Source organism: Cebus imitator, unplaced genomic scaffold (genome assembly GCF_001604975.1).
Source record: "Cebus imitator isolate Cc_AM_T3 unplaced genomic scaffold, Cebus_imitator-1.0 Scaffold172, whole genome shotgun sequence".
In the NCBI taxonomy this organism is placed as follows: Eukaryota; Metazoa; Chordata; class Mammalia; order Primates; family Cebidae; genus Cebus; species Cebus imitator.
Genome location: NW_016107487.1, coordinates 3,437,616 through 3,448,749, shown reverse-complemented (window position 1 = coordinate 3,448,749; position 11,134 = coordinate 3,437,616). Strand labels below are relative to the sequence as shown.

Sequence of the window (11,134 nt, the reverse complement as noted above, 5' to 3'; positions counted from 1 at the left end):
AGGCAATTCTCCTGCCTCAGCCTCCTGAGTAGCTGGGATTACAGGCACGTGCCACCATGCCCAGCTAATGTTTTGTATTTTTAGTAGAGACGGGGTTTCACCATGTTGACCAGGATAGTCTCGATCTCTTGACCTCGTGATCCACCCGCCTCGGCCTCCCAAAGTGCTGGGATTACAGGCTTGAGCCACCGCGCCCAGCAATTATAGTTTTCTTTTAATGAGGTCCTAAATTGGAAAACAAAGTATTTGCAACTCATATCATAAAAAGGGCTAATTTCTTTTTTCTTTTTTTTTTTTGAGATGGAGTCTTGCTTTGTCACTCGGGCAGGAGTGCAGTGGCATGATCTCAGCTCACTGCAGCTTTAATGTATTTTTAATCTTCAAATTAAGAAAGTCATTGACAAAATAAGGTATAAATATCTCATTTTTAAAACTAAGATGAATGTCTCCTCAATATATGTAAAGATACAAAATCTTGCTCAAAATAAAACAAATTAAAACTACTAGATACCATTTTTCACCTTTCAGCACAGTAAAAATCAAATACTTGGAGGGTACGCAGAAACATGCTCTCTCCTATATTGCTGGCAGGAGTATAAACTGATATAGTACAATCTTTTTGGAGAGCAGTTTGGAATTATCTACGAAAATTACAAGTGCATATTCCCTTTGACCCAATGTCAACTTTCAGGAATTTATCCTATGGATATACCTGCATAAAAGAAATACACTGTACATGAACAAGATAATCACTGCAGCATTTCCTACAGACAAGAAACACCACAAATGTATAGTGACTATGGGCCATCTCTACAGTAGAATACTATGAAGCTGCAGAATCAGGAAGCTCTTCATAGACTCACATGGAATGATCTCCATGACACATTGTTAGTTAAAAAGCAAGTTTCCGGACAGTGTGTATTTCACTGGATTTCTGGCTTTTGTAAATATATATAATGTGCTTACAGATACATAAAACGTCTCTGAAATGACAAATCAAAAACGAGTACCTTTCGTTACATCTAGAGAAAAGAACTGAATGGCTGGGAGAATGAAGAAAGGCTTCGTTTTGTAGCTTTTAGATTTTGAACCATTCTTATAGGATTATTAACCATCTAAAACAAATCAATTTAAAAGGATTATCCTCATACACAAAACGTTCTAAATTATTGATTTAGAAGACCTCTCAAGATTTCTTCCAAACTTTAGACTGTGTACTGTGCCAAAATTTCAGGTTAATAAAAATAAACCATATTCATATCTTTATTCCTTTTGTATCATTAAATATTTGATAAATAATTGTTCCTTGATTTTTTTATTGCTGTTTTGTTTTGAGACAGGATCTCCCTGCTGCCTAGGTTGGAGTGCAGTGGCACAATCATAGCTCACTGCAGCCTTCAACTCCTGAGCTCAGGTGATCCTCCCACCTCAGCCTCTCGAGTAGCTGTGACTACAGGCTGTTTCCTGATAGACTTTTTTCCTTTTTCGTTTCTTTTTCTTCTTTTTTTTTTTGAAACTGAGTCTCACTCTATCACCCAGACTGCAATGCAGTAGCACGATCTTGGCTCACTGCAACCTCTGCTTCCTGGGTTCATGCGATTCTTGTGCCTCAGCCTCCCGAGTAGCTGAGATTATAGGCGCCTACCACTATGCTCGGCTAATTTTTGTATTTTTAGTAGAGATGGCGTTTCACCATGTTGTCCAGGCTGGTCTCAAACTCCTGACCTCAAGTGATCCACCCACCTCAGCCTCCCAAAGTGCTGGGAATACACACGTGAGCCGCCACGCCCAGCCTGATAGACCTTTTTCTTTCTCTAGCAAAGAATTCTGTCTGCTTCAACTGAGAGTTCTGGTAACTGAAGCCCACTGCTTTACCCCAAACATAAGTCTCTCTGTCACCCAGGCTGGAGTGCAATGATGCCATCTCTGCTCACTGCAACCTCCCCCTCCTGGGTTCAAGGGATTCTCCCACCTCAGCCTTCCAAGTAGCTGGGATTATAGGCACCCATCATCATGTCCAGCTAATTTTTATATTTTTGTAGAGGCAGGGTTTCACCATGTTGGCCAGGCTGGTCTTGAACTCCTGACCTCAGGTGATCCACCTGCCTCGGCCTCCAAAAGTGCTGGGATTACAGGCATGAGCCACCACGCCTGGCCCCAAACAGCTTTTTAAACTATGCAATAGAAGATATAGTTCTGGAAGGTTATGTTTTGAAATGTTACATAAACAATAGATATTTATGGTATCTGAATAGCAATTTTTGTGGTGGTGGAGAAATGGACAGAAATGACAACTTTGGGAAATACTCAGAATTACTTCCTAGTATTTCAGCTGGACACAGTGGCTCACACCTGTAATCTCAATACTTTGGGAGGCCAAGGTGGGAGGATTGCCTGAAGCCAAGAGTTCAAGACAGGCCTGGGCAACATAGTAAGACCGCTTCTCTACAAAAAATGTTCTTAATTCACTGGGTGTGATGGCTCATGTCTGTGGTCCCAGCTACTCCAGAGGCTGAGGTGGGAGAATCACCTGAGCTCAGGAGTTCCAGGCTGAAGTGGGCTATGATCACACCACCGCACACCAGCCTGGGAGATAGATAGAGTGAGATCTCTTCTCAATCAATCAATCAATCAACAAAAATACAAAATAAAAGATGTTTTAATAAGAAATAGTATTAGAGAATTTACCTGCCTTCTAGGGCTTTTTATCTCATCTAGCTTAGGAGCTAGGACATGATTATATGAAAATATAACCACCATGCTGCTAAGAAGGATATCATAGATGCCAAATAAATGCTACAAATAAACAGTACATATAAGCAATTCCTCAAGGAGTTCAGGAGAAAACACCAATCTACTACGGTAATCAGTAAATGCTTCAAGAGAAGAATAGAATCTGAGTTGGGCTTGATGAATAATCCAATTTCAGCAGGCTAGGCACTGCACAGTAAGGGACATCTGAGTGGCTCAGGAACAAGTAAGCAGGCCAGGCTGGACAAATGGAGACTGCTAGTGGCAGGGGATACTCTTAGCTCTTGGAAGGTCCACTTCATCAGTCCCTGATGCTGTGCCCTTCCAATGCCCTGGATTAATTTTGACTCTTCCTAGTATTTCCCAGAGCTGTCATTTCTCCTCCATTTCTCCACCACCACAAAGCCATGCAAGCTCTCATCCCCTCCCTCTAGAAAGATCTCCAATTCATCTTCCTGTGTACAATCTTCCCTCTCCCCAAATCATGGAACACATGCATCACATGCACTACTTTACATGAATAACCCATTACCCCAAACACAATACTGGCCAATGGCTAGCCACTGCCTGCGAAATAAAATTATTCTCCCTGGGATTCAAGGCCTTCTATTATCTGCTCTCTATCCACCTCTCACTCCATCATCGGACTCAAGTTTCCACAAACAACATCATATACACGTTTCATGCCCCTGATCCTTTTATCTTAAAAAGTCTCTTTATTTTGTTCCCAGGCAGGATGCACATGGTTGTGCTGGTTGCATTAATTAGAATTTATATCAATGACACTCCCTGCTAGTTTAGGCAGTGCACGACCTTTGCAATCTTCCAACCACGGTCTGTTTCCATCTTCCACCACCTTGAAGGCCTTCTCAGAACAACTGAACTCTCAGAGATCAACTCTGCCTCTGATTCCTACACCACCAACTTGACACCAACTTTTCTTTACAAGAGAAAGTTACAATATGTGGAACACCAGCAGTGCCTGGAACATAGCAGATAGCCAAAAGATGTTTGCAAATTAAGATGGCATAAATCAAGAATGGCAGGTTGTAGTCAAACTGTAAAGAGCCTTGAAGGCCAAGAAAGAAGTTTTGGCTTTATTTGGCAGATGTGAAATATGGTCAAATAATGAGAATGATGTTTTGGAGAGACTAATTTCAGCAACTACAAGGAAGCAAGGTTGGAGCGACTATACTTAAAGTGACAGTTAAGGGCCCTCTCTGTGGAAGGGCAGAGGGAGCTTCCTCTGTAATGTGCAGCACCCTCCTTCGGCCATCCTGCAGTTTATCTGTTTGGGATTGCAGATATTGGTTTTCATATACCTACACTCAGAGAGTAAGGCTAAAAACTGGGCCATTAAGCCAAGAAAAACATGCTTTTGCCTGAAATATCTAAGTATCTAGGAAACAGCTCTGACTTGAATAATTACACACATACATAAAATACATATACACAAATAAGCATTACTTTTCTTTTCTCCCTTCACTTCTTTTGCAGTCTCCCTCTTTTCCATCTCTGTGACTTCCCTTTCTGTTTTTTGTGTTTCTCTCCCTAAAATTACTATTCATTTCTCTCATTTCTTTACAAATGCTTTAATGATCTTCACATGGCCCTTTCCCTCTCCCAAAAGACCATCCCTCCCCCTAAGATTATATTTGAGGCATTTTATTGGTTTTGCTCATATACTGGTTCAGTCAACTCCCTTGTTATCTATACTAATAACTCAACTCTCCTGTTTCCTTTGCTAATGTAGCTCAAACCTTCACCAACCTTAGAATCCACATTTACTAGAGAATCAGAATTTCAAGGCCATTTTCCTAAAGCCCTCCTTAAAAAAGGAAAATCAAGAGCATTTACGTATTTAGGTAAATACATTAACTTCATTGTCTTGTTGGAGTACCAAATAAGTAATTCTTATCTGTAAATCCAAAACTGTTAGAACCTAATTCACTAAACAAAATGAGTTCCTAATGAATTTCCTTTCAAAGCATGTTTCTTGGATTTCAAGCCAAGAAGGAATAATAGACTCCGTGGCACTAGACAATTTTATTTACTCCTTGGATTTGTATAAAAATTGTTACTCCCTGCAGGAAGAATATTATGTAGCAGTAATCTACAGCGATAGCAAGACCGCCATTCTGAACATGAGCATGCCTATCAGGAAAAGATGAAAGGGCACAACCTCAAATTTAAAAAGTGAATGGAGGGAGGATCTTAAAACAGTGTCAAACAGATAAACCATAATATGCAGTTTCGGTTTTGTACTCCAGAAGGCTATCTCCTTTGAAAGTCCAACCTCAGTCTGCTTATTCCTCCGACCCCACCGAATATGCTCACTTGTACTAAAAGCAGGAAAGTGCTATCACCATTGAAAGGTAAAACAGTCTAAAAAGAGTCTGCAATATTTTTCCATTAATCCTAGTAAAGTGAAAAAAAAATTAATAACCCAAATACTGTTTCTGGATTTAGGACAGTTTAGATTCTTCTCTGCTTTCAAGGTAATGTTTTTTTTTTCCCTTCCCAATACTATAGCCCCTCTGAAAGCCGCGGTATGAGTCTTTGATACCAAACGGTGGACAAGAGCTTTTCTAACTCCATACTTTGTAGGAAAAGGAGAGAGAAAAGGGCACAGACATCCATTATTTAGAGTCTATCGGTAAATTAACCTCCTTTATAATATAACAATTCCATTACAGCACATATTATGCCGGAGGCAGAGTGTACAGAATGTGTGGAGAGTGCACATTTCACCATAACGAGAATTCACCTTTCTGAACGCTACCAAAAATTGGCAAATAATTCAAACTGCGCTTAGCTCAAGGTTTAATTGTTGAACACTAACAATCAAAGTTCAGAAAAATCTAATTAGCAGGTTGCTCTTTGCTCAAAAGTAAAGGAGAGGGGACCTTTGTCTTATCTCTATAAGCCCCTCCCAATGCCTGGGGATTTCGCCCTCAAAAGGTACGTCTAGTGTATGGGCCAGATCCCGCTGGTGCCCCGTACATCGGGGTGAGAGTGGGGACCGACCCGTCCCGTAGTCGGCTGCGCCTGGGGCCTCGCTGGGCAGCGCACGCAGACAGCTCGGCCGCCCGGAGGTGGACAGGACTGGAGACGGGACGGACGGACGGCACGGACGGACGCGACAGGACGGACAGGACGGGCAGAGAAGCAGTGCGTCCTACCCGGAGGGCTCCCTCCCAGGGACGGCGGAGTACCTGCTCCGGTCATCCAGGCTGCGGTTGTCGGCGGCCGCGTTGCGCCAGTCGGGCAGCGTGCTGGCGCATAGCACCACCATGGACACGATCACGAACACCACCGACACGCTGGCCAGGATCTGCGCAGCCAGCGACGACGTGGGCTCCTCGAAGGTCCGCCGCATGCGCTCCAGCCAGCGCCTGGAGGGAGCCGCCTCGGCCCCGCCGGGGCGCGCCTCGTCGCGGCCCAGCACGCCCGGCTCGTCCGCCGAGTAGAAGGTGTAGGTGTCGGACATGCGGTCGTCGAGGCGGCGCTGGCAGCAGTACTCGAGGTGCGCGCCCTCCAGGCCCCAGTAGATCATCTCGTTGTAGAAGGAGAGCTCGCACATCCGCGGCGCAAAGCGCAGCTTGCCGTGGCCGCGCACGTAGAGCAGGATGAAGCCGAAGGCCTCCGAGTGCCGGTCGAAGAAGTACTCGTTGCGCTCGCGGTCGTAGTCGTCGCACACCTCGAGCACGTCGCGCTCGGAGCGGCAGCCGTGCAGCCGGCTCACGCGGCGCAGCGGGAAGTCCTTCAGCAGCTCCCGGGACAGCGAGTACCGGGCGCCGCCCACGTTCAGCACCACCGAGGCCGCCCCGCTGCGCCCGAAGGTCATGGCTGGCCGCCCGGGGGACCTTCGGCCCGAGGGCCCCGCTGCAGCCCCCCTCCGGCCGCCACGCAGGGCCTGCCTGCCCGTGGCCGACGAGGGAGCGCGCCGTCGGGGCCCGCGCTCCCTCAGGGGCTCCGCTCCTGCCCTCCGCTGGCCCGGGGGTCCCTGGGCTCTCGTGTCTCGGGTTGCCGGGCGGCGCTGCTAGCAGCGCGCCCTCCGCCGAGTGGTACCTGCGGGTGGCCGGGGAGTCCCCGCGGGCGCCAGCGCTGCGCCCGACTGGCTGGGAACGCGGCTGTGTCCGCGCCGCCGCCCCTCGTGTCCGGGGGCTGCCCACTCTGAGGCCGGGGTGCCCTCTCCCAGGCGGCGGCGCCGACCCCCGGAGGGGTGCCGGCGCCGAAAGGAGGCGCCGGGGAGGGATGGCTCCCGGTCTCCGGCGCTCCCTGCGGCTGCGGATCCGCCGACCGCCCCGCCGCCGTCCAGAGGCGAGAGGCAAAGTGAGCGGGTTTGGAGGCGGCGAGGAGCCGGCTCGCGGCGGCGGGGGCGGGGCCTCTGTGGGGTCCTCCTCCTCGCTCGCCGGCTCCGCGCGCGCCGCTCACCTCCCTCCGCGCCGCCCTCCGCTTCCCGCCCGCTCCCGCACCTCCCTGGCATGTAAGGGCTGGGATTCCCCGGCGCCCCACCCTGGACCTCTGGCTCCCCGCCTCGTGACGCCGTCCTCCCGCTCCGTTCCAGCCCTCAGTGGCCGGGAGGGGTCCGCAGGGCGGTGGAGCGGGAAGCCCCACGGCTGGGATGCCTGCCTCCGCATCCCTCCCTGGGCCATCGGGGTGATTTGGACAGTCCCCAAAGGCCCTTTTCACAGCCCTGGTTCAAAGCCCAGTGTGGACTTGGATGCGGGGACAGACGGCGTTTGGAGAGCTTTTTCCAGAAACTGTCCGGAGCCCAGCTCGGGTTCTGGGATCGCCCCTGAGGATTTTTCAGGGAAGGCATCCCAGCCACGGCTTTTCCTGCCGACTTTGCTCTTCCTCCCGCCGCGCGGGGCGACCCACGTACCGCGTGCTCCGAAGGCGGCCGCACGCCCCAGCCCCCAGACTCGGTGCCGCCATCCCGCCGGCGGAGGGGATCGGCCCCCGACCCGGCCCCCCGGCCCCCGCCCCCGCGTTCTGGTGCGCGTGTCGCGAGAAGGCGGCTAAGTGTAGCGCTCCTGGACCCTCTCGAGGTGCTGCCCTTAGAGTGGGGTCAGAGTCTGGGGAGGAACGCCGTGTCACCGGCAAAAAGCCTTTCTCGTGGCCTTCGTCTGCATCCTCCTTTCCAAAATATCTTGATTTCCCCCTGCGCACCCCTGACCCGGCTGCAGCACCGACCCTCGGAGCTGGAAGAGCCCCTGAAGGCTTCGCAGAGCGATCTACCCAGCGCTCTTGTCCGTGCCCAGGGAGTGGGTTCCACTTAGCAGGGATTATTTTAAACTGCCACCAGCAATTCATTCACCTGACACACGACACCAGTAGCCCAGCCCGCTGGAGGCAAGACAGGTGAGTTGTAAGGCGAACTGTGTTAGATGCAAAACAAATACTAGAAGAAAAAAGTAAGGGTGGGGTAGGGTGAGATAAGGTCATCTGACCACAGGGTAGCCTGGCTGGTTTAAGGGAAGGGTTTTTCTTTGCCCTCCACTTTTCATAATTTTGTAGGATTGTCCGGTGCCCACTAGAGGTCACCATACGGAGTCATTTTGCGCTGATTCTGGAGTGGCTTCCTAGCGAAAAGGCAGACAACTGAAAATTTGAGTGCTGTTTCACATAAAATAAAATCACTCTGGGTGGTTTCTTAAAGAATGAAAATCTCTGTGAGTTGTTTATCCCCAGATTTGGATAGTTTATCTTAAAAGCACTTAATGTGATTAAAAGCTCAAAAACAGGAATTATTTGCTACTTTAGTATCTACTATATACTTTGCTCTTTAGTATCTATTTTGCTGTTTAATATCTACTGAGTAGATACTAAACAAGGAAAACATCCATAAGAAAGTGAGTTTCAAGACAGTATTGGAGATGCGGATTGATGGCCATGAGTTGGCAAGAGAGAAAGGGCAAAACATTCCAAGTAGCAAAATCTCGAATGTGGAAGTGTAAAGCCTGTAAAGAAGTGTAATGCATTTGCCCACTGAGACAATGGGGATCTTAACTGCAGCATTTAGATTGGATCCTATAAGCATTGGGATCCTTGGAGGTTTTAATAGCAGAAATGGCTTGATGAAAGCTTTGTTTCAAGATGTCTTTGCCCTGTGGGTCATTCTAAGGAGAAGGTCATTTCAGCAACCCAGGAATGGGATCCCCAACCCCATGTCTGTGAGGATGAAGAAGGAAGGGTCTGTTCTGAGAAACACTGAGACCAAGAACTTTGTAGGTCTTGAAGATGGATTTAGGATGTGAGGATGGGGAAAAGTTTGCAGATGTGAGCCAGACATGAGCCTGGCTTCACACCAACAAGAGCCAATTCATCAGGAAGCAGTTAAAAAATACTTTCTAGAAGCATCACAAGCAACAGAAGACAGAACTATGGTGTCAATTGTGTGCTCCAATATTATTACAGTGTTTATTTCCTGTGTTCTCTACGTAGAATCCCTCTTCTGTCTGTTGATTGAACCAGTTGAAGAAATACCTCATTTTAAATTAAATTTGACCTTAGAAAACAAATTAATTTGATGAAAATATAATGTGTGCCTCCTAGGTAGATTTTCATAAGCTTTCTTAGAGAGATGGGTTTAAATCATTTCATTTGTTTCAAGAGTAATATTTTCATTTGATTTTAATATCATCAACCACTGCTGCAGCAGCAATACCCAAATCATTTTCTTAAACAAAGAAAACAGTGATGCAGAAATGATAGGCTTGTCTCAATATAATCTGGTTTAGAGACCATTCTTAAAGCCATTTCTATTCCTTTGTACTTTGGGAAGATAATGTTGAGAATTATTACATCTGAACATCTGAATTATCTCCTAGACTCCAGAATGATGTTTAGGGTCTTCTTATCTAAATCTTTAGAATGCGTTACAATTTAAAGGTATGATTTGGAGTTTGAAAGAACCTAGAGGTTTTCTAGTTTCTTTAAGTAAAAAGTTGTGACCCTTATACTGCTGACTCTGGCTTGAACACAGATTCCTTCGTCACTTTGCACTGCATAACTGAATGTGTTTGACGACTCTGAACACCCTGCCCCAAAGCTTTAGAAATTGAAATACCCTGTGGCACTAATGTTCTAGTTTTAGAAACTAGAAAAAAATAATAATAACAGCAAATTACTCCTGTTTTTTTCTTTTTTTTTTTTTTTTTTTTTTTTTTTTATTGGTAAATTTTTTTTTTTTTTTTTTTTTTTTTTTTTTTTTTTTTTTTTTTTTTTTTTTTTTTTTTTTTTTTTTTTTTTTTGGGACAGAGTTTCGCTCTTGTTACCCAGGCTGGAGTGCAATGGCACGATCTCGGCTCACCGCAACCTCCGCCTCCTGGGTTCAGGCAATTCTCCTGCCTCAGCCTCCTGAGTAGCTGGGACTACAGGCACGCGCCACCATGCCCAGCTAATTTTTTGAAGTTTTAGTAGAGACGGGGTTTCACCGTGTTGACCAGGATGGTCTCGATCTCTTGACCTCGTGATCCACCCGCCTCGGCCTCCCAAAGTGCTGGGATTACAGGCTTGAGCCACCGCGCCCGGCCTACTCCTGTTTTTTTCTCCCCTCCGAAGTAACAAAGCTTCAGAGAGGTGGCTGTAACTTGTCCGAGCTTCCTCAGCAGCAGCATCCTGACAGAGGCTAGAATCAGGTTTCCTAGTGTCACACTCTGCTCACTCCATCTCCAGGGCCTGGATTGCTGCCACAACCTTCTCCTTCATTTCTTTGCACTTCAGTTCTTTCCTATCTCTATGAATTCGGAATAATGCTACCAGAGAGCTCTTCCGTCCATCTATTTTCATCAGGGCATTCCTGAGTTCAAAAACATGAAAGATGGCCTGGTGTGGTAGCTTGTGGCTGTAATCCCAGCACTTTGGGAGGCCGAGACAGGCAGATCACCCGAGGTCAGGAGTTCGAGACCAGCCTGGCCAACATGGTGAAACCCTGTCTCTCTAAAAATACAAAAAATTAGCCAGGCATGGTGGCAGGTGCCTGTAATCTCAATTAATCAGGAGGCTGAGGCAGGAGAATTGCTTGAACCTGGGAGGCAGAGGTTGCAGTGAGCTGAGATCGTGCCATTGCACTCCAGCCTAGGCTACAAGAGCAAAACTCGGCCTCAAAAAACGAACAAAAACCTAAAAGGAGTATATAAATGTACATAATTACAAGTTGTCCATACAGTAAAGTCCAAATTGGCTGGCCGCAGTGGCTCACACCTATAATCCAGAACTTTGGGAGGCAAAAGCGGGTGTCAGGAGTTCAAGACCACCCTGGCCAAGATGGTGAAACCCCGTCTCAACTAAAAATACAAAAAATTAGCCAGGCGTGGTGGCGTGTACCTGTAATCCCAGCTACTCAGGAGGCTGAGGCAGAGAATTGCTTGAACCC

General features: G+C 47.3%; 2 protein-coding genes across 3 annotated transcripts in view; one reads left to right on the top strand and one right to left on the bottom strand.

The window, feature by feature from the left end:
• The window catches only part of KCNG3 (potassium voltage-gated channel modifier subfamily G member 3), a 57,820-nt gene extending 50,617 nt beyond the window's left edge, over positions 1–7,203 (bottom strand). The window contains exon 1 of one of the 2 annotated variants that reach the window (XM_017544871.1): positions 5,934–7,203. In XM_017544871.1, the coding sequence (XP_017400360.1) occupies positions 5,934–6,598 (665 nt within the window). In that variant the 5' untranslated portion in view covers positions 6,599–7,203. The remainder of the gene's footprint in view (positions 1–5,933) is intronic. The other variant, XM_017544872.2, reaches the window with a different exon arrangement.
• An 845-nt stretch (positions 7,204–8,048) lies between these two features.
• The window catches only part of MTA3 (metastasis associated 1 family member 3), a 290,525-nt gene continuing 287,439 nt past the window's right edge, over positions 8,049–11,134 (top strand). Inside the window, exon 1 of the mRNA XM_037744410.1 lies at positions 8,049–8,118. The gene's annotated coding sequence lies outside the window, so the exon portion shown is untranslated. The remainder of the gene's footprint in view (positions 8,119–11,134) is intronic.